The sequence below is a fragment of the Suncus etruscus genome, chromosome 18 (genome assembly GCF_024139225.1).
Source record: "Suncus etruscus isolate mSunEtr1 chromosome 18, mSunEtr1.pri.cur, whole genome shotgun sequence".
NCBI lineage: Eukaryota > Metazoa > Chordata > Mammalia > Eulipotyphla > Soricidae > Suncus > Suncus etruscus.
In genome coordinates, this window is record NC_064865.1 from 25,415,926 (window position 1) to 25,439,507 (window position 23,582).

General features: G+C 49.1%; 2 protein-coding genes across 2 annotated transcripts in view; both read right to left on the minus strand.

Moving 5' to 3' along the window:
• Positions 1-20,660, minus strand: part of AKAP12 (A-kinase anchoring protein 12) — a 94,341-nt gene extending 73,681 nt beyond the window's left edge. Inside the window, exon 1 of the mRNA XM_049765316.1 lies at positions 20,406-20,660. Coding sequence (XP_049621273.1) covers positions 20,406-20,567 — 162 coding nt within the window. The 5' untranslated portion in view covers positions 20,568-20,660. The remainder of the gene's footprint in view (positions 1-20,405) is intronic.
• The window catches only part of MTHFD1L (methylenetetrahydrofolate dehydrogenase (NADP+ dependent) 1 like), a 641,585-nt gene that overhangs the window by 333,748 nt on the left and 284,255 nt on the right, over positions 1-23,582 (minus strand). The window lies entirely within an intron of this gene.

A 23,582-nucleotide genomic window follows, 5' to 3' on the forward strand; every position in this document is an offset into this window, starting at 1 on the left:
AACTGAGACCGGGCAATCTCTCGGAGGGGAAATTACCTATAGAGATCTTCCTGAGCAAGTATATTTGCTCCAATGGTTCATTTCCTATTAATCACAGAAGAGCTCTATGGCTTCTTGAGCAACAGGGAAAATGTCATAACAAATCAGCATTAAGTATGTTGATTCCTAAAGGAAAGAAAATACATTCTTTAATTATGAAAGCCTGCACAGATGTCTTGGCAAGTCATTAGGAGAGAAATAAGTGCCTTCCCCACTACATTTGAAGGACATGCTACTCAGAGAAATTCTGCCTATATAATAAAAACTGGAGGAAGACTAGCCAAAATTTTCCTTAAAATCTTAGGGCTGGAGTAATATAGTACAGCAACCAAGGCACTTGCCTTGCATACAGCCAACCTGGGTTTGATATCCAAAATCCCCTATGGTCTCCTGAGCACTGCCAGGAGTGATTCCTGAGTTGTCGAGCCAGGAGAAACCCCTAGCATGGCTGAGTGTGGCCCAAAAATAACAACAACAAAACATCTTAATTCTGGAGGCCAGAGCAATAGCACAGTGATAGGGTGTTTGTCATGCACACAACCAACCCAGCATGGACACAGGTTCAATCCCCGGCATCCCATATGGTCCCCTGAGCACTGCCAGGAGTAGTTCCTAAGTGCAGAGCCAGACGTAACAGTAACTCCTGAGCATCACCAGGTTTGACCCAAAAACTGAAAAAAAAAAAAAAAAAAAAAAACAAAAAACTAAAATAAAGATCTCTCCCTGCCTAGCATGCAGATGACCTGTCACAATCCCATACCACAGGGTCAACCCCCCAGTCCTGCTGATGAGACAGGAGTAATTTATGACTTGATCTTTGGGGGTTAGGGCCATACTCAGGAGTTAGTTACTCCTGGCTCTGTGCTCAGAAACCACTCCTGGAGGACTCAAGGATCATATGGGATGCCAGGGATCGAAGCCAGGTCAGCCAAAGACCTCCCCTCTGTACTATTACTCAGGTTCATAATTATTTCTTTAATTATAAAATGTTTTTAAATTTTATGGTCTAATGTGAAAATAAATACAGTAAAAAAAGAACATGGGTGCTAGGGATTTAGACCAGCAGCACACTTGCTTTGTGTGTTCAAATCCCTGGCATGATTTAAAAAGAGAAAAAAAAAAAAAGAAAAAGAAAAAGCAGGGGAAAAAAGAGATTTATCAAAAAGTCAAAATCAGAATGGACTAACTGGAGTTACTCCCTCTTGTTTTGGCCTAAAGTCATCTAACAAGAATACATCGATTCTTAAGATTTTCCTAAGAAGCAACTTTCCTAAAAATTTCACCAAGTTATAGAATGCACTTCTGTGCTTTGATCAGATTCGAGGAAAAAACAAATCGGCTTCCTTCTGGGCTTCTTATCTGAAACAGAAATAAGCCAGCTGGTCAGCTCATAGTAGAAAATCAGGAGCTTTGAGGGTTTTCCTTCTTCATTACCATAAAAAGCAACAAATGGGTGACATTTCCCTTTCCTCTGTACAGCCAGAGGAAGAATTTGTGGCTTCATTCAAAAAGTCTGTTTTTGACCCTAGTCTTCAGTGCTGATACCTCCGGTTGGTTTCCACTACAGAGCTGAGAGGGGTCTGAGCAAGACAATCCTTTAGAACCCCAAACTCCACAGAAGTCCAGCTGTGGCCTCAGGGGAAGAGAAAGGTTGAAAAGAGTTTTTAGAATTAGAAGCGGAATGGGGCCAGAGCAATAAGCACAGCTGTAGGACATTTGCCTTGCATGTGGCCAACACAGGACAGACTCCAGTTCGATTCCCGGCACCCTAATGGTCCCCTGAGCCTGGCAGGAGCGATTTCTGAGCACAGAGCCAGGAGTAACCCCTGACCCCTGGTGGGCATGACCCCCCTCCCCCCCAAAAAAGAAAAGAAAAGAAAAGAAATAGACTGTGTAAACAGTTCTATATTCACACAGGCTGAATGTGAAGTAAATCTCAGATGATGCAAACATGAATCCTCAAATGCCCCAGTTTTAACGAGGGCTGTTTCGTCTATGTTCTACTTTCTTTTCGTTTGTTTTCATTTTGGAATCACCGCCAACAGTGCTCAGGGCTGACTCCTGGCACTGTGCTCAGCGATCCCTTCTGGTGGGGCTTAGGGAACCCCAGAACCACATTCAAGGCAAGTGGCCTCCCCATTGTGCTACCCTTCAGCCCTCCACTTCGTTCATCCTTTACAATAAACTAGCAAATTTAAATAGTGAAAACGGTTATCAAGATGTGATTTTTTTGTTTTTGTTTTTGGCGGCGCTCAGGGGTTACTCCTGGTTCTGTGCTCAGAAATTGCTTCTGACTAGCTCGGGGAACCATATGGGATGTCTGGAATTGAACCACTGTCAGTCCAAGGTCAGATGCGTGCAAGGCAAATGCCCTACCTCTGTGCTATCTCTCTGGCCCTGGCGTGGTATTTCTTAGTGCAGAGCCAGGCAGTAGGACCCAAGGAGAGCACATGTGTGTATGCCACAATCAGGAGCCAGAACTGGGTAAGTCTAGCCAGGCACACATGGTGTGCGTACATGTGTGTGTGTGTGTGTGTGTGTGTGTGTGTGTGTGTCTGTTTGATGTTCGTGTTATTTTTATAATTTTTTAAAATTATAATTGTAATTTTTTTAAGTTTCTTTTGGCCCACACCCAGCAGTACTCAGGGCTTCCTATTGGCTGTGCACTGGGGGAGCAAGGCAAGTACCCTCCCCTGTCCTTTCTACCCAGCCCCAAATATTTGCCGCTTTTCCATAAACTTTCACCTTTCTCTTTGTTGCTGCTACTTCCTTCTGCTGTCTGGGGGTCACACACAGACTTAGGGAGCCAGCAGTGATGAGGATACAACAATCACCCTTACACAGGCAAGGCAAGTCTCCTTACAGTCACACCTGGAGCTCCCAGTATTTATTGAGGAGGAGGGTCACGAACATTCCTCTAGGCTCAGGAGCTGCTCCCAACTCAGTGCTCAAGGGACCATGTGGCACCAGATATAGAACGCTGGCTTCCCACATGCGAAGTGTTCTCCTGTTCTCTGCACCATCTTCCTGGCCAGACTTCACTCCCCTCACAATAGCTTAACCAGGCTTCTGGTCCTCCCATCACCACCAGCCCCCCTCAGCCTACCCCTTCCCACCCTTTTCCTTCCTTCCCCGCTGGGAGCAGGATTGCTTTTCTGCTCCTGAGTGATACTGTCCGGCCTTGTCTCTCACTTAGTGCCCAACTTCCTCCATCCACGAGGAAGCATATCATTGCACTCCACTTCGTTCCCAATTGTGTCTGGGTCATGATCGAGTCTCTGAATGGGGAGACGCAGCAAAGAAGCAAAGTCAAGGGTTCTGAGGTGTGCAGATGTGGTTCTGCACTAAAGCACATCTCTGGCAGCTCAGATGAGGAAGACCTCAGAGACAAGGCTCCAGAAAATGCTACAGGGGCCAGAGAGAGAGAGAGAGACAAAGAGAGAGAGAGAAAGAGAGAGAGAGAGACAAAGAGAGAGAGAGAAAGAGAGAGAGAGAGACAAAGAGAGAGAGAGAAAGAGAGAGAGACAGAGACAGGACAGAGACAGAGAAAGACAGAGAGAGACAGAGACAGAGAGAGATAGAGACACAGAGAGAGAGAGAGAGAGAGACAGAGCAGGGTGGGTAGGGTGTTGGCCTACCCACTGATACTAAGGGTTCCATCCTAAGTATCACATGGAGTCCCACAAACACCTCCAGGAATGGCTCCTGAGCGAAGAACCAAGAGGAAGCCCTGAACACTGCTGAGTGAAGCCCCAAAACAAACAAACAAAACCAGAACATGCTGCAGGAATCTTTTTTTTTTGTTGTGGTAGACAATTGGTCTACAAAACTGGGGCGAGGGGAAGGGGCAGGAGGGGGACAGTGGTGGGGGTGGGGAGAAAAAATGTGGTTTTCAGGGTCCCTATCATTAACAGTATTGCCAGTCATGGAGCTTCAAATTAAAAAAATGTTTTTATTTATTTATTTATTGTTGGTTTTGGGTCACATCAGGTGGTGCTCAGGGGTTCAGAAATTACTTCTGGCAGGCTGAGGGAACCATATGAGAAGCTGGGGATCAAACCTCATGGGCTGCTGAAAAGGCAAATGCCCTCCCGCTGTGTTCCAGCTCCTCGAATAAAAATAAAAAATAAAAAATGTTTTTGAGGGCCCGGAGAGATAGCACAGCGGCATTTGCCTTGCAAGCAGCCGATCCAGGGCCAAAGGTGGTTGGTTCGAATCCCGGTGTCCCATATGGTCCCCTGTGCCTGCCAGGAGCTATTTCTGAGCAGACAGCCAGGAGTAACCCCTGAGCACTGCCGGGTGTGACCCAAAAACTGAAAAATAAAATGTTTTTGAATTTTAAAAAATGATGGGGGAGGATTTGTGGACTGTGTTCAGGACTTTCTCCTGACTTTGTGCTCATGGAATCACGTCGGTGGTGCCCAGGGACTGACCATATGTAGGCGGTGCTGGAAGCTAAAGCTGGATTGGCCATAAGGGAGGCAAGTACCTTAATCTCATCGTTGCTCTAAACTTACATTCACCAGCCCTGCCAAGGTCCTTCTCATGCCCGAAGCTGTTTCTGCTCAGAATATCCAGGTCTATCCACACTGGCCACCTCTATTGCCTGACTCAGAAAAGCAATGGGAGGGCCTGACAGCCCTCATAGGGCAAGGGTCCCCCAAGTGCAGGGACCCCAAGCACTGCTGGGGCACCCCACCCCCCAGCACTGCCAGGTGTAGCCTCTACCTTAGAATCGGAGTTTATGTGTAGCAAGGTGCACTGATGCCCATGTGTTCTTGAGATCTAGAGAGCAGTTACTAACAGCACCCCATTAGCTGAAGACAAAGCCTGAGGGCCCAACAGGGAGTCCAGGGCCTGGGCTGGCTTGAGAAACTTCCCCTGGCAAATGGACTGCCTGTGCGTTCCTTGCATTCCTCCCAGTAGCAGAGTAACTGTTTATCAGGCTCAGTTCCAGAAGGAACTGGAAATCTCGGTCACTGTTAAAATTTTAGATAGGGGGAAGGTTCTCAATGGTCCCAACACAGAATCCAGATGGAAGGGGGGATGGGCAAGTCTAGTGAGACTTCAAAAGACCCGAGTGTCTTTCATTAGTTATCAAAAGAATCATTGATCTCTTTTCCAGATGAGCAAGACCAAAATTTCTACAACTTGAACACAGACAAAACTGAAAGTTGCCAACAAACTGAGTGAAATCAACCCCTTCCTGAAGGCTTCACCAAAACAGGGGAAATCAGATAGAAGACTATCAACTGTCAGTGCTGGAGCCAGGACAGCAGGACAGGTGTTTGCCTAGCATGTGGCCAACCCAGGTTCTGTCCCTGGCATCCCATAAGGTCCCCCGAGTCTGCCAGGAGTGACTCCTTTTTTTTTTTTAACTTTATTTATTTATTAATTGATTGATTGGTTTTTGGGCCACACCCAGCAGCACTCAGGGGTTACTCCAGGTCTGCACTCAGAAATTGCCCCTGGAAGGCTGGGATGCTTGAGAACTGAACCGGGTCCCTCCCAGGGTCACCGCATGCAAGGCCTACTGCTGTCCTATTTCTCTAACCCCTAGGAGTGATTCCTGAGAACAGAGTCTGGAATAAACCCTGAGCATGACCAGGGGTGGCTCCCCAAACAAAACAAAACAAAGTAATAGGAAATCACAGGCTAAGAGAGGAAGAAAGAAACAAAAATTATACAGCATTCTCTGAATTTCCAAGCAGAGGAAGACCCTGGAGATACCTGGAGACAGGAAAAGTGGCAGAGAAAGGTCTTCTGGGAAAGATAAGCACACACACCCCAACCAGATTTTCCTGCATACAAAGGAAGGAATGCAAGCCAACCCTCAGTGGCAGGGGGTACAATGTACCTCAAGGAGGCTGTGATCTGAAGGCTGGTGGGTCCAGAAGCATCTGCTTATCTCCTCAGGGAGTCACAGAGCTCACAATGGGTTCCTCCCTCCTTATCAGAAGCACCCCCCCAGGGTCTTCTCCCCTCCTGGAGGGGGCAGGCACAGAGCAGATCACAAGAGATCTCAAGGTCTCCCCTTATCTGAGTCTGCAGAGACTCTTCCCTATGGAGAAATGATTTATTTCCCTTCAAAAATTTTTCTCTTCCTTTCTTTTAAGGCCCATTGGAGTGAGGATTTCATTTTGAAAGATCTCTCCCTGCAGATCTTTTTTTGTTGGTTTGTTGGGCTATAGCAGGGGATCTTACAACTGACATGGGTGCAGGGGACGACACGCATTTTTGCTCAGGAGAAACTGAAGCACTCCCTGATCCAAGCCTTGACTTTAAAAAAAAAAAATAGGGCCGGAGCTGTGGGGCAAGCATTAAGGCATCAATCTGCCTTGCACGCGCTAACCTAGGACGGATCCCCTGGCGTCCCATATGGTCCCCCAAGCCAGGAGCGATTTCTGATCACACAGCCTGAGTGTCACAGGGTGTGCCCCCCCCCCCCCAAAAAAGTTGTTTCAAGTCAATACTCAGTTGTGCTCAGGGCTTACTCCTAGATGTGCCTGGGGATCACTCCTGGCAGTGCTCAAGGGGGAATCCTATATGTGCTAGGAATGAACTGGGATTGGCCACAGACTAGACACAGGCACTTTCACCTTTATGCTCTCTCCAGATACTTTGGAGTCAAGTACTACCTACTGGTTACTTTGGGGCAGGGGTCTCAAACTCAATTTACCTGGGGGCCGCAGGAGGCAAAGTCAGTAGTAAGCCTTGAACATTGGGGGGTGTGACCCAAACAACTAAAACAAAACAAAATAAAAAAAGATTCCTCTAGGGCAGGGCCACAAAATGTTGTACGGAGAGCTGCAAACGGCCCGTGGGCCGCGAGTTTGAGACCCCTGCTTTGGGGCCACTCTGTGCTAAGCCAGTCCCATGCTCCTTTCTCAGGCCTGGCACTTCTATACTGGGGGGGGGGGGGGCTGTCTCTGTAACACCTCCTTTAACTGCTACAGAAGACATTGGTAGTATCAACTCTCACAGAAACACCTGTGGCCACAGACACCCCAGTCAACCTTTCCCTCTAACTTCTCTCTACCTTCTACTCAGCTCCTATTTCTGGGCACTGGGATACCTAGATAATGGCCTTACATCTGCCTGGCACACTTGCTGGAACGTCTAGCAGTGGGGATTTGGATGAGTCACTGCACACACGTGGACTCACTGCTGGCAATTCTACTGCTGAGCCTATCTGCGCCTTAGTTACTGAAACTTTCCAGTTAGCCCTGCTCATCTCTCCTCATTGATGATTTTTTGATTGTTTTGGGGTCACTCCTGCTGGTGCTGGTGAACCTTGCAGTCCTGGGAATCAAACCCAGGAACTTCCTGCATGTAGAATAAGTGCTCCAGCCTGTTGAGCCTCTCTCTGGTCTCTCACCTAGATTTGATGATGCTCAGACAAGGCAAAGGTTCTTTCCTCTCACCTCCCACTCTACTTAGCTCAGAGCATGGCACAGAGCGAGTGATAAGGAAGATTTAACATTTACTACTTGCAATGCCTCATATTAAGTTTAGGAGGTAAACTGCTCAGGTTTTAATTTGCCTACCTATCTTTTGGGTTGGGGTGACACCTAGCAGTTCTTGGCGTTACTCCCAGCTCCAGGGCTTGCTTCCCTCCTGGAAGTTCTTGGTCCAGGTGCTACCAGGAATAAAACCCAGCGACAACCCAGTTCCACTTTTTTTGGGTGGGGGCACACCCAGCAGCACTCAGGGTTACTCCTGGCTCTTTACTCAGAAATCATTCCTGGAAGGCTCAGGGGACCATATGGGATGCCAGGGATTGAACCTGGGTCCATCCCAGGTCAGCCACGTGCCAGGCGAATGTCCTACCGCTATTTTTAATATGCTTGTATATAGAAGCTTACCAGGGCAAGCTTACAGATAGGTATAACACACAAAATAATATTATTTATTTTAGTTTTGGGGCCACACTCAGTGATGCTCAAGACTTACTTTTGGTTCTACACTCACGAATTACCTGGTGGTGCTTAGGGGAACATATGGGATACTGGAGATTGAACTCAGGTTGTTTGCATGCAAGGCAAGTACACTACCCACTGTACTATCTCTCTGGCCCCCAAACATTTTTTAGATGTATTCATCTATTTATTCATGTTGAGGTACAAAGGATAAAATCCAGGTTCTGCCACTGAACTACATCCCCAACTCCATAAATGTACTTTATTTGTTGGCTGTTTGGGATTGATTTTGGGGCCACACTTAAGGATGCTCAGAGGGTACTCTTTTTTTCCCTCCCTCCCTTCCTTCCTTCCAGATCACTGTGGCTCTGCACTCAGAAATCTCTCCTGGCAGGCTTGGGGACCTTATGGGATGATGCCGAGATTCAAACCACTGTCAGTCTTGGATTGGCTGTGCGCAAAGCAAATGCCCTACTGCTATGCTATCTCTCTGGCCCTCAGAGGGTACTCTGAGCCTGTGCTTGGGGAGGGGGGGCGCAAGGTTAGCATCAGTGCTCAGGGGATTATGCAGTACCAGAGATCAAGCCAAGAATACAAAGTGCAAAGCATGTGCTCCAACTCTGAAACAACTCCACAGGCTCCTGTGAAAGTGTTAACTTGCTTGCCTAGGTACACAGCCATGCTCTTAATGCTTAAAATCTTAGGCACTGCAGGGAAAAAAGTTTGGCATAGTTAATAGGGTACTTGCCTTGCATGCAGCTGACTTGGATTGGATCCCAGGTATCCAATAGGTCCCCCAATTCCACCAGGAGTGATTCCTGAGTACAGAGTCAGGAGTGACCCCTGACTTTTAACAGGTGTGGCCCAAACAAAACAAAAATAAATAAATGAATTTCTAGTAAAGTAGATTTTTAACAGTTTCATCTGTGGTACTATAGTCACATGTCAGCAAGATGAAAAATGAGTTTAGAGGAGCTGGAGCGACAGCACAATGAGTTGGGCGTTTGCCTTGCATGTAGCTTACCTGGATTCTATTCATGGCATCCCACATGGTTCCTCGAGCCTACCAGAAATAATTTCTGAGTGCAGAGCTAGGAGTAAACCCTGGATCACAAGTTTAGAGTTCTTGCTGCAGACATCAGAGCCCATGTCTAGCTGATTTAAGAGCTAAATCTGCAAAATCAAACTGAGTTCTTGCGCCAGGCATAGCTCCTGGAAATCAGAAGCAGTAAGAGATGTTTATGAACCAGATTGAAGAGTAAAGTGTGGGAAAAATCAGGCCCTATTCTGATTTTTAGGGACTTGGTGAGGCACTAAACCATTGTCCTGAATTTTGGACCTTCCAAGTGCCATGAAAGAGGCCCGGGCTACTGTCTTCTGAACCCACACAAGCTGAATTATAAATTGATAAACAAAGGTTCCAGTGATAGCACAGGAGGAAGGGTGCTTGCTTCGTGCATAGCTGAGTGAATTTAATACCCATTATCTCATGATTCCCAAAACCACTAGAAAAACCATTCCCGAACACAGAACCAGGAATGAGCCCTGAGCACCTGGATGGGGTCCCCAAACCTAAATAAACAAAATAGACAAATGAGGGGGGCAGAGATAGATAGTACAGAGGGCATGGTGTTTGCCTTGCCTATGGCCCACCTAGGTTCCATACAAGAGACCTCATATTGTTCCCGACCCCCAATCCCACCAGACATGATCCCTGCAGCTCAAAGCCAGGAGTAAAGACTTGATTGAGTACCACTGGGTGTGACTCACAAACAAAACCAAAAGCACAGAAATAAATGGACATGCAAGGGAAGAGTGTATAAGAATAGGTGGGAGGGACAGTGGAGGATGACAAGTCTTCTTAGTCTTCAAGGTTAATGTAGTTTGTTGGCTTCTATTGACCAAAAGAGAATGCACGGAACAAGGATTGAAAACTGTTTATGGAAGAAAAAATTTTTCCTTTGTTAGATTCTAGGGGGCTGGTATCTCACACCCCCCTCATCCTGGCCATCCACCCAAACTGTTACCTTCATGGACACTGACTTCCCCTCCCTCCAATGCCACAGAGGTATCTATTACCTACACCCCCTCCGCCGCATCTTCTCCCCAAAGTCTATATCCCCTGGAACCTCCTTCACAACCCTCCCAAACAGCTACACTTACACTAGAACCTCCCTTCCACCATGGTGGGTTCACCAGACAGGTGAACTGACTGGCATTAAACTTTGGGACCCTTAGTTGTGCCGACCTGGAATTGTGCTTCAGTCTTTCTAGGAATGGGAAGGGACTCTCCCTAGGAGAACTGTGAAGTTGGCGGAGCAGGGTACATACTGTATTTTCCGGTGTATAAAACGACTTTAGAAACAAAATAAGTCAACCGAAATTTGGGTGTCGTCTTATACGCCGAGTATATCCCGAAAAATGTTTCAATATGCCGCTAAATGAAACAAACAAACAAACAAAAAATCAGGCCGCAGAGTTTCCAAGTCTCTTTCTTGGGTGCTCCCAAACAGTACTCAGGAGATCTGGGGGCCACTTCTGGCAAAATCCAGCTAACCGTGTTGGTGGTTCAGTGTTAGGGTCCGAGGATGGGGTGTTGTTTGGTTCCTGTAGTGGGGGAGATTAACTGACGCCACCAGGAATTGCCAGAAAAGGTGCCTATGATAAGGGACCAATCACTGCACGGCTGCTCAGACCGCCTCTCTAACTCAGCCAGTCCAAGCAGGCTTTTGATGCATGCAAATTAGACAATGTTCTGGACCCGAATCTACACTGTCAAAAGCCTGCTCAGATTGGCCAGAGAGGAAGTCTTGCAGTAGAACCTTTGAACCTTTGCTTGTGATTGGCTCACTGTGGTACATACAGCTGCAACACAGTAATGTTCTGTCTGATACAGCGAATATAGGCCTAAACCTATGTTTTAACTGCAAAACTAGGGGGTCATCTTATACGCCCGGTCGTCTTATACGCCGGCAAATATGGTACATATGTTTACTCTCAATCTTCCTTGCCATTGACCATGTTTGAACATAACATAGAGACCAGCTAAGGGCTTGTCGTATCTCTTAGTGCTGAATTTAGGCCTAGTTGTTACTGATCTCAAGGAAGACTGGACATTTCCCAAAAGCCAGGATTAAGGGGAGACAGAAGGGAATAGTCAGGGCTTCTCCTGGTCCTTGCCACCCCCCTAACTTCCCCCCTACCCAATAAAATACAAGGAAGACAAAAGCTAGGTTTGAAGGTGAGCTGGGATGAAGAGCCGCTTCTCAGCGTCCAAGCCAAGAACACTGGGAGGCCTGCACAGTCCGGCCTTTGAACAGCCCCCTCTTCTGGGAAAGTGCAGTTCTTCCTGTGAACAGAGCCCAGCTGCCTCGGTTGGCCTCGGAAAGGGCCGAGACTTTTCCCAGGAGGCAGATTTCTGCCTCTCCCCATGCCTGACTCCAGCATTTCATGGATCACAAGGATGAAGAAATTTCTGGCAAACAAGATCATTTTAGATTGTTCCCAGCGGAGACATTTTTCAATTGATAGCTCAAGAAGTAGGTCACCATCCAAACGAAGGAAGTTAGGACTGTCGATTACAACTTTTAGGGAAAAACTGGAAGGATGAGCTAGTTGTGAACTTTTAAGGGAAACTTTTGCTCTTCAACTTGCTTTTTCCTTGTTTGAAGTCATCTGGGGAGAGGAGCATGATCTTTTAAGAAATAATGAGTGGGCCTGGAGAGATAGCACAGCGGTGTTTGCCTTGCAAGCAGCCGATCCAGGACCAAAGGTGGTTGGTTCCAATCCCGGTGTCCCATATGGTCCCTCGTGCCTGCCAGGAGCTATTTCTGAGCAGACAGCCAGGAATAACCCCTGAGCAACGCCGGGGTGACCCAAAAAAAAAAAAAAAAAAAAAGAGTAAGAAAAACCATAATTGTGCTTTGGAAATTAGTCACGATAAGGGGGACAGAAAAAATAAATGCTTAAAGTTGGAGCCAGATTGATAAATCAGGGATGAATGCACTTCCTTGCTTGCAGCCAAACCTGGTTCATTCCCCAGCATTGCACATGGTCCTGAGCACTGTCAGGAATAATTCCTGAGCACAGAATCAGGAGTAAGCCTTGAGTACCAACAGTTGTGGACAAAAAATTAAAATACAAATGACAAGTTTCCTCTGATCAGTCCCTATAACTGAAAATGTATTCATGGGGCCGGAGCGACAGCACAACAGTAAGGCATTTGCTTTGCACGCGGCCAACACAGGATGGACCCTGGTTCAAACCCCAGCATCCCATTTGGTCCCCCGAGCCTGCCAGGAGCAACTTCTGAGCTCAGAGCCAGGAGTAACCCCTGAGCACTGCTGGGTGTGACTCAATATAAAAATGAATCCAAAAGGAGGTTAAAGATTTAGTACAGGAGGAAAGTCACTTGTCTTGTATACAGCAGACCTGGGTTGAAATCCCTGGCACCAGCTGGTCCCCTGAGCAATGCCAGGCCCCCTCCTGAGCAGAGCCAAGACCAGCCCTTGAGCATCACTGAGTGTGGCCCAAATGCATCAGGAAGAGTCAGGAGATGGGAGTTCCATCCTGGCTTCTTTCCAGATGATGCAGGACCCCCGAGCTCTCCCAGGAGTGACCCCTGCTCAAGCACAGAGTTGGAGAAGTCCCTGCATATTGCAGAATATGTCTCCCTTCCAGCCCTTCCCGGCCCCCAAAGAATGCATGAAGGGAATTAAGGTGCCTCGAAGACTGGAGATGATTCCTGTATCTGACCTTAGCAGAGGTGATGGAAAAGTGAGTGTTGGCCATGCCCAATGGGCAAGACCTTTTGGAAAGTAGAGTTAGCAATTTATTAATTCCTAAAGACATTTCAAATACACGAAGGCTGTCATGATTTAACTAATGCAATGTGTTTAGTCTGAAAATGTCCATGACTAGCTCTGTAAGGGTGAGGATGTAGCTCAGTGCACTTGTGTGTGTGTGTATACGTGTGTGTGTGAAGTCCAGTATTTGATCCTTGATCACACACACACACACACACACACACACACACACACACAAATAGAGCTGAGGAGAATTCAGAGACAGGTTGGAGGTTTGCTTTGCATGTAGCCAACCTGGGTTTGACCCCTGGTCACTGGCAAGACTGATTTCTGAGCACAACCACTATATCTTCCTCCAAAAATACAGCAGTGTCAAGGCGTGGCTCAAAGAGAGATAGCACAGTGGTAGGGTGTTTGCCTTGCACGCAGCTGATCCAGGATGGATGGTGGTTCAAATCCCGGCATCTCATATGGTTCCCCAAACTTGCCAGGAACGACTTCTGAGCATAGAGTCAGGAGTAATTCCTGAGTACTGCCGGGTGTGACAGAGAGAGAGAGAGAGAGAGAGAGAGAGAGAGAGAGAGAGAGAGAGAGAGAGAGAGAGAGAGAGAGAGAGAGAGAGAGAGAGAGAGCTAATATGCAAATATGCAGCTTTGCATGCAAGAGGCCCAGGTTTAAGTCTCCTCCTAAGCCCTGCCAGAGTGAACGTTATCCAGAAAAAAGAAAAGAAAAAATTAGTTTCAAGCAATCGAGTCAGAGATTTCATTGACTCAATTCAAAAGGATTGGACAGAGCTCCTGACCTGGGTTCAATACCCACCCCACCCACATCCACCCTCATATATATATACATACACACCAGACACCAGACACACACATACATAAAACATGCACACAGAGCTACTGAGGTCTGCTCCTCAAAGAAAGAAGTATTTGAAGTAGAAAGTTTATGGATCGGGCTAGAAGGTTAGTATATGATTAAGGTTCTTGTCTTGCACACAGCCAACCTGGGTTTAATATCTGGTATTTTATAGGGTCCCCTGAGTACCACTGGGAGTGATCTGTGAGCAGAGCCAAGAGTAATCCCTGGGGCCGGAGAGATAGCATGGAGGTAAGGCGTTTGCCTCTCATGCAGGAGGTCATTGGTTCAAATCCCGGCGTCCCATATATGGTCCTCCCGTGCCTGCCAGGAGCAATTTCTGAGCCTGGAGCCAGGAATAACCCTTGAGCACTGCCGGGTGTGACCCAAAAAAAAAAAAAAAAAAAAAAAAAAAAAAAAAAAAAAGAGTAATCCCTGAGCATTGCTGAGTGTGCCTCCCCACAAAAAAGAAAGTAGCACCTTTTATAATCTGGGGTAGGGAGAGAATTTGAAAAAATCCAAAGGCACACAGGGGCCCATACCAGATAAACATAGCTGTATGAACAAACATAACTCTCTCAGAATCATCTCCAATCCTGGCCTGTCAATGTACAACTGGTGTTCTATGGGGGTGAGCGATAGTACAGTGGGTAGATGACTTGCTTGGCCCGAGACCAATTCAGGTTTAATCCCCAGCATCTCAGCTGGTTTCCCAAGTCAAGCCAGGAGTGATCCCTGAACACAGAACCAGGAATAAGCCCTGAGCACCACAGGTGGAATTCAAAACACAAACAAGGGTTCAGAGCAATAGCAAAGTGCCTTGCAGGAGGCTGATCCCAGAGCCTGCCAGGAATAATTTCTGAGCACCACTGGGCGTGGCTGGAAAAAAACAAACAAACAAAAGACAAAAGCAAACAAAACCTGACAAACCAAACCAAACGAGATGCTCAAATTCAGGACAGCACTTTCCTACCTGCTTCCCTGGAAAGGAAGAACAGGTGAGAGCCAACAGCCAGTTGGGCTGAAGCCCTCCACACACTGCAGCGAGGCACCTTCTCTGTCCATGCACCGAGGCCTGAGGCAGCCTCAGCGCACCAGACAACTCACTCTTCCACTTCAGGTCCTTGTTCTACTCGGACATCTGCAGCCCTTGAAAACAGACAGAACCAGGCGGCCAGGCCAGGCCAGGCCAGGACATGCCCAGCTCCGAACTTGCCAGGACACTACGGGTCCCAGGCTGCTGTCACCCACCATCATTCCACTTCTGGTTCCCTGGTCACTGGTTGAGCAGAAAACTCAGAATCATGCCTGCTAGCTCAGACTTAGCCTAGAGTTGGCTCCACAGTAAGAAAGATTTATCAGATTCAGAAGGTCTTTGCCTTGAATGCTGGGTTGGATATCCTTTTACTCAGAGGATTCCAGAGCACCAACCACAACCCTGGAAATCCTTAGACACTGACTTAAGGTCCCCCGAGCCCTACCAGGACTGACTCCTGAGTGCAGAGCCAGGAGTGAACCCTGAGCACAGCCAGTGTGGCCCCAAAACAAACATAAAAGGGCCAGAGCAATAACGCAGTGGGGAGGGTGTTCACCTTTACACATGGCCGATCCGAGCTCAATCCCTCGCATCCCATATGGTCCCTGAGCATCACCAGGAAAACAAAAACAAAATCAATCACTCCATCACACCTAGAAAACACTTGTTCAAAAATGCATAATTTGGGCTTGTTTTGGGGTAAAACCCCTTGGTATTCAGGGACTATGATGCCAGGGACCCTGCTTGAAAAGCACAAATTCCAGGCGAATGAATGACTGCTCTGGCCCCAAAGGCACTTTAAAAAATAAAGGCAATTAAGGTTCTCTCTCTCTCTCTCTCTCTCTCTCTCTCTCTCTCTCTCTCTCTCTCTCTCTCTCTCTTCCCTCCCCCCGTTACATTTCTCTAAATTTATTTCTATAGAAATATATACAGAGGGGGCCAGAGAGATAGCACAGCTGTAGGGCGTTTGCCTTGTAAGCAGCTGACCCAGGACCAATGATGGTTTGAATCCCAGCATCTCATATGGTCCCGAACCTGCCAGGAGTGATTTCTGAGCACAGAGCCAGGAGTAACCCCTGAGCACCGCTGGATGTGACCCCAAACCAAAAAAATTAAAAAAAAAAGAAAGAAAAAAAGAAACTGATTTTTTTCACCAAAAAATAAGTAACTGAGTTAAAAATTATCTATAAAATAAACTGTCAATAAAAGTTCTAGTTTTAGGGACTAGAAAGATAATAGTACATGGGATAAGGTGCTTGCCTTACACACAGCCCACCAGGGCTCAGTCTGGTTCCCAAGCTTGGCAGGAGTGATTTCTGAGTGCAGAGCCAGGAGTAACCCCTGAGCATCACTGGGTGTGGCCCCGAAACAAACAAAATGTTTTTGCTTTATTTGCCACTCGTGTTCAGAAGTTTAGCACCTCCACTCCTGCCACAGTTGAGTCTCTAAATAAAATCTGGAAAATGGCTCACAAATCTGTTTTCTCCCCAGAATTTACAGATAAAGATTGTTAAACATGAATTGCAAGCTAAAACTCCCACCACTTTATAGAAATGCAGGACAGATAAGACCTCGGGTTTTGTTGTCTCCCTTGCTTCTTAGACTAGAAGAACCTCTTGTTCAACTTTCCATTAGGCCATAGAAGGATGATAATTCAATTATTAGTCTCAAATCTGAAGAGAGCACTGCCACGCTGAGTCACTGATTAATGATATCAGGGGAAAGTGGAAAGTAAACTGGATTGCTAACTGAGTAATGGCCACATAACACTCATCTAGATGGGAAAACATCTAACAGCAAGAGGGGAGAATAGATACTCTGGGTGAGGTGCTTGCCTTGCACGTATCCAATCTAGATTCAATCCCTTTTGGTTCTCTGAGCCCAAAGAGCCAGGAGTAAGCCCTGAGCAAACAGACAAAAAATAGCAAGATGTGTGTGGAATGGAAGAATAATATAGCTTAAATCTCTCTCTACCACAAAATAAACATGAACCTTCAGGCCCAATTAAGGAACCTTTGAATGAATGTCTAATTATAAAAATGAACAAATCAGAGGCCAGAGAGATAGCATGAAGGTAGGGTGTTTGCCTTGCATGAAAGACGGTAGTTCGAATCCCGGCATCCCATATGGTACCCCGAGCCTGCCAGGAGCGATTTCTGAGTGTAGAGCCAGGACTAACCCCTGAGCACTGCCAAGTGTGATCCCAAAACCAAGAAAAAAGAAAAAAGAAAAAAATTATCAAGTGGTCTCATTTTAAGGGCCTTATCTTGGGCAAACAAGTCTCTAAAATGGGAAATGGAATTCTACATCGGAAGGTGCTCAACATCGCAGTTCTACATTGCGAGTTTCTAAAAAAATGGAAAGAAAAGTTCCCTCATTTGTCTGAATAATCACTACATATATAAAAAGCCAAACAAATATAACTGGCCTTAGTCACCCTCACAACAAAGATTTTGCCTTGAAAAGCAGGTGAACGTGGGGCCAGAGAGATTGTACAGTGGGTAGGGCACTTGCCTTCCACACAGCCAACCTGGGCCCCATATGTTCCCCCCAGCACCACTAGGAATGATTTTTTTTTTTTTTGGCTTCGACGGGGAGTGGTGGGGGTATCACACCCAGCGGCACTCAGGGTTTACTCCTGGCTCTGCACTCAGAAATTGCTCCTGGCAGGCAGGGGGGACCATATGGGATGCCGTCCTGAATCGGCTACTTGCAAGGCAAACACCCTTCCGCTGTGCTATCTCTCAGGCCCCTAGGAGTGATTTCTGAGTGCAGAGGAAAGCAAGACTAACCTCTGAGCATTGCTGGGTGTGGCCCCAAGAAGCAAAAAACAAACATGCAAAAAACCAAAATAGAGCAGGCAAGCTGAAGATCCTGAGAAGGGTGAAGAGAGTGAGAAGGTCAAAAGTTAAATAGCAAAAAGAAAACCCAATTTAGTAACTTTCACTCAGAATCAGAGAGCCACGGGCCAGTGTCTCAACCAAGGGCAGAGTGCTCCACACCTGGTGATGCTAGGGGGTGACACCTGGCTCTGTGCTTAGTAATTGCTCCTGGCAATTACTTGAACCCAGGTTAGCTGAGTACAAGGCAAGCACTTCGCCACTGTACTATCACTCAGGTCCCAGCAGCACACCCCCAGAGCTGGAGGAATTCTTGTTAGGAGGCCAAGCAAATGTGGACCCAGACCATGGCCACTGGAACAGTCAGTGTCACATCTCTACACCCCCACTCACACAAGTGCTAGAGTTGGTTTCCCCAGTGTTCTGGGAACCCACAATGACAACTTCTAAGGCTCAGAGGGCTAGCACTGGAGCCATTCTGAGTGAGGGAGGTTCCTTTCAATAAAAATCACTTCTCAACCCGAGTGACCAATTCTGCTAGCTGGTATGAACCAAACCAACCCTGCCATTTCCCAAGGAAATGAGGAAGCTCATTGATCTGTCGCCAAATTGATAACTGGGCAGCATGCCAAAAAGTTCAATGATATCGTGGATGTCATTTCAGTCATTTTTATGAGAGGCATTTGGCCTATTTCAAGATGGTGGAGGCTAGGAGAGAGGGAGAGCGGAAGGTTATGGAGAAAAGATCAAAAAAGGAAAGGAATCTGTTCTATTTATTTATTCTACTTTGAGATATTTTTATGGGGGCCACACCCTGGGGGCGTCAGGAGTTTGTCCCAGTAAAGCACAATTCAGTCTTTGGAACTCCATCTCCTATTCCAAAGAAAGGAGACTTTTTTGGTTTTGTTTTGATTTTTTGGGCCACACCCAGCAATGTGATGTGATACTCCTAGCTCTGCATTCAGGAATCACCCCTGGTGGTGCTCAGGGGACCATATAGGATGCCGGAGATTGAATCCAGAACAGCCACTTGCAAAGCAAGCTCTTTATCCATTGTACCATCTCTCCAGCTTCCACAAAGGCATTTTAAAAAAAATCTAACAATTCATGCTGAATTTTTCATCAGACCTAATGCTTTGTATGCAAGCATCCTGGGGACCCCCTATACCCCTTCTTGGCTATCTCCCACCCCCACCATAAAAGGTCTGGGGGGCAGCCCTTGGAGCACTACCAGGTGTGGCCTCAGGCAAAACCAAAACACCTACAGGTCTAATAAAAACTAACGAAAAAGTGACCCCAGATTTCAAGTTTTTAGCAATTACTACTTAAAGTTATTTTCAGGGGGTTGAAGAGATAGCATAGGGATAGGGCGTTCATTCACTTTGCATAAGGATTTCCCCACCAGCACCATCACCACCCATCAGGAATGATCCCTGAGCTCAGAGGCAGGAGTAAGATCTGAGCGCTACTGGGTGTGGCCCAAAACAATAACAAGAAAAACCAAGCAAACAAATTTCCTTCCAGGGCTAGACCATGTGATTTTTGCATGCAGGCGGTTGGGGTCACTTACTCCCGAGTACCACTGGCTTGGTTTCCTGAGAGTCCCCCAAACTAATTTAATATGCGACTTACACCTCAAAAAAGTAGTACATGTGTTTGGTCTAACACTTCGCACTTGCTGGAATCTACAGCTCTGGGGTTTTACAAGAGTTGCGAGCAACCATGGGTTTTTATAGACAGTTAAGTTATAAATTCACCAGGGCTAATCTGGGGGTGACAGATGACGAGAATTCTCAGCCCAAGATCTCTGCTAACCATATAATCTCAGCCAACAAGTCTGAGCAATGATGTCGGAAGCCTGTGAAATCTCCCAATATCGCAACTGATTCAATTTTCACATCGTAAACATTTATATCTCCTGAGCTAACCCCCCTGCTGAAGACATTCAAATTTGAGCCAGAAAAGAGTTCGGTGCCTCCTCCACCCAGTCATTCCATGTGGTTATTCACACCTTCCTATAAGGATGCTACAAGGAGGATCTGGCGATGCCTCGTACGGAGCATGCTTGGGGGTGGGAGGAGGGTCTAAATGCCCCTTAAGCATCCGAACAAGTCAGTTTGGGGCGGCTGCAGAGAGCCGGGAGTGAAGATCTCCGCCAGAAGACTACGGGCCCCAAACCCCAACCTTCGAGGCGGTGGCTGAGTGCCTGGCTCGGGAAGACCCGGGGGATGTGAACGGGCTCCTCGTATTTCACCCTCGGAGCGCTAACTCCTGCTCCTCCGGGTTTAGCAAGTTGCAGACCCCGCATAGCCCACGCACAGCCGGGCGAGGAGGACGCGGCCTGGGGTGGGGGCGAGACCCCGCGGTTCCCTTTGGACGCGGCCTCACCCCAGGTTCCTCCCGCCGCTCTTTCTCCGCATCGGAGGCGGGGTTCGCCCGCCCAGGCCCGCAGCCGCCGCGGAGCTGGGTACCAAAGCCGGCGGCCGCCGCTCCCGGCTGCAAAGCGGGTCGCGCCCGAACAGGCAGGCGGCTGTGCATCCGGGCGGGGGGCGACCAGCCGGGAGCGGGTCCGTGCTCCGGGGAAGCAGCCGGCAGCAGCCTGGGGGGCTCCCACCCCGGGGGGTCGCGCGGGCAGCGGCGCGCCAGGGGCGGGTTTGGCGACTGCGGACCGCGCAGGAAGCCCCGGGACAAAGATGGGAAGCTCGGGGCGCAGCTCCTCGCCGCCGCTGGCCTCCACCCGGGCGCCCCAGGAGACCCCCCCCCCCCAGCAGCCTCGGGAAGGGCAGGGAAGGAAGACGCGGGGCTCCCCGGGTGAAGACCAGAGGGCCCCACTGCCCCATCGCAGGCGGCCCCGCAGACCCGCGTCCCCCGCCCGCCCGCGCGCGCAGGTGCCGCGCCACGCCCGTACCTTGCTGGCGAGGTCCGCGGGGTCCGGGGCCGCGTCTCCCGGGGCCGCCTCCGCCGCAGGGCCGTCCCCGCCGCTGGGCTGGGGCGCGGCCGGGTCGGGGCTCCCAGCCGCCGTCTCCGGCGCGTCCGGGCTGCGCTGCTCCGCGGAGCTCCCGGCGCCCATGGCTGAGCCGCGCGCCTCCCGCTCGCCCCGCTCCTCCCGGGGTTCCCCGATCGCCGGCGAAGCGCAGGCAGCCGCGCGTCCGCACGCTCCTCGGCTCCGCGGCCAGCGCCCCGCGAGGTCCGCCGTGCGCCCAGGACGCGCGCCGACACGAATGGCCAGACGCGCCCCGCAAACTCCTTAAAAGAAAGGGGGAAAGCCACCGCGCGCGTCCTCCTGCCTCATCACAGGCGCGCAGCCCGGGACACGCCTTGCAGCAGCATCGCATCACGCCCACCCGCCCCGCCCGCCCCGCACGACGCGCGCACCCGCCGGCACCCGCCGCGCCCCGGGCACCGCAGCCTCGCCGAGCGGTGGAGGAGGAGCTACCCGGGGGCGACCGGCTGCTCGAGGGGCTCCGGGGGATCCCCGAAGGCGGGCGCTGGTGCCCACCGCCCCTCCCTCCGTGCAGGGGCTGGGGCGTGCTCGGCCTCCCTCCCCCCGGCCAGCGCGAGTCTGGCCAGCGCGCCTGGCAGCGGTTCCCACGGGGGGCACCGAGGGGTGTTGGTTGGCAGTCAGACCACCGAGGAGGTGGGTCCAGCAGAACAAGTAACGTCAGCAGGTGCCTGGGGCTAAAAAGTCGCCCCCCCCCCCCCGGGCTTCTTTCTCCCCCGTCCTGGGTCATGCTGCAAGAAGAATGGATGGACGCTCGCCCCTCTCTCTGCTCCCCTCTGCTCTGCCCTGAGAACTTCCCCCAGGAAGTCTGGACCAGCTGGTTCTCTCCGAAGTCCTTTATTTTTTGGTTTTGGGGCCACACCCGGAGAGTGCTCAGGGATGACTCCTGACTCTGGACTCAGGAATCACATTCGGGGGTACTCAGGGGGCCCTATGGGATGCTAGGGATCGACTCCTGCTCAGCCGCTGTGCAAGGCAAGCGTCCTCCCCACCTTACTATCTCTCTGCCCCCCTCGAGTTTTAGCAGAATAGCAGCCAACAAATATTTGAGTGTTTACAAAATGTTGTTAGTTGGGAGGAAACACAGGAGTCAAAAATGATGGGGCTGAAAGACCCTTCTCCCAGTTGTTCCTTTGCTGTTTGGGGGCCACACCGGACAGTCTCAGAGGTCATGAGCCGGGTTGGTTCAGTGGATGAATGCGTGGTGGGAATCAAAAGCCAGACTTGCATGGAGAGGGTCTGATTCTGTCCTAGGAGCCAGCCCAGAAATTGTCTCGGGTTTACAGGCAAATCAGGACCTGCCTTTCTCCTCCACGAGGAAGGAGAAACCTTCCGCATAGCAACACGAGAACAGGTAGGTAAGTCCCCTTGCTCAGATCAGAGTATGGAGTTGACCCAGCGGCATTTCAGCATTTCAATTCTGGGCCTAACCGTCATGGTGTACTGGCATTTAGGAACCAAAGATTATTATCCCGGATAAAGTTTTTCTGAAATTTTCTTACTTGAAGACCATGTTCTCTGGCATTTTATACTTAAGAAAAAACATTTTAGGGGGCAAGAGATAGCATGCAGGTAAGGCGTTTGCCTTTCATGCAGAAGGACGGTGATTTGAATCCCGGCATCCCATATGGTCCCCCGTGCCTGCCAGGGGCGATTTCTTGGCATAGAGCCAGGAGTAACCCCGGAGCGCTGCCAGGTGTGACCCAACCCCCCCCCAAAAGTATATAAAAGTATATAGGGGCTAGAGCATAGTGAAGTGGGTAGGTCGTTCGCCTTGCACACAGCTGACCTGGGTTTGATCTCCAGCCTCCCATACGGTCCCCAGAACCGGACAGGAGTGTTCCCTGAGAACCTATGAGCACCGCTGAGCAAGACTCCCCCAATAGAATATTGCTAGAGAATATTAAAGTTATTTGGGCATTTCCCTTTCACTCAGCCTATCCTGGTTTGATTTCCCCAGGGGAACCCCATACGGTTCCCCAAGCACCTCCAGGAGTGTCCCTGAGCCAGGAGTGAGCTTTGAGCACAGTCAGATATGACTCAACCTCCCCCATAAGAAAATCTAGATTCGAGCTCTGTGTGCATGATCCTCGGGTTTGATTCTTAGCAACTCAGAATACCCACAGAAGCACTGGGCTTGACCCTGAAAGCAGCCAGGTGTAGCTTACCCCCTAAAAAAAAAAAAAAAAAAAAAAAAGAAAGAGAAAAAGAAAGTATCCTCTCTTCTACAGGAATTTAGTGAAAACCGGCCATCCAACCTCCCTACATTGTGCAGAGCTTGCCCATTTGGGAAAGATTAAAATCAGCCAAGAAGAAAATGTATCAGTCAGTAGTACAAACACTCCGTGTTCCCATTCTGTGCGATTGGGAAATTCTTTTGGGGAGTGTGGAGGAGCGGAGGGAAGGGTCATATCTTCTTTGCCTGGAGGTTACTCTCAGGGGGTCATTCCAGGGGTGGATCTGGAGTCATCTTGGACAAGACAAGCTCTGCTACTCTGGTGCCATCTCTCTACCTCCTGTGGGGAAATTCTGAACAAAATCTACTGGTCTCTAACAGTATAACAGCTCGCCCTGAGCTCAACCAGGAATGGCCCCTGAGCACAAAACCAGGAGTAAGCCCTGTACACATCCGGGTATGGCCCACAAACCAAAAAAGAAAGGATGGGGAGGGAGTCAGGCTACCCCAGCTGTGTTCAGGACTTATCCCTGGTTCTGTACTCAGGGATCATTCTTGGCAGGACTTGGGGAACTTATATAGGTTGTGGGGGATTGGACACAGATTAGTCTCATCATGCAAGACAAGCCCCTGCTATACTGTACCTGTTGTACTATCTCTCTAACCCTGAAGGAAAAAAAAACTTTTTTGATCTTGGACCACACCCAGTGGTCCTCAGGACTTAACTTCTGGTTCTGTGCTCATTCCTGGGATCACTCCGGTCGGGCTCAGGGGGCCATATGGGATGTCAAGGATCAAATCCTGGTCAGCTATGTGCAAGTCAAGTGCCCTGCCTGCTGTGCTATCACACTGGCCCCATCAGGAAAAAAAATTAAAGAGGGTCAGAGAGCTAACTCAGTGGACTAAGT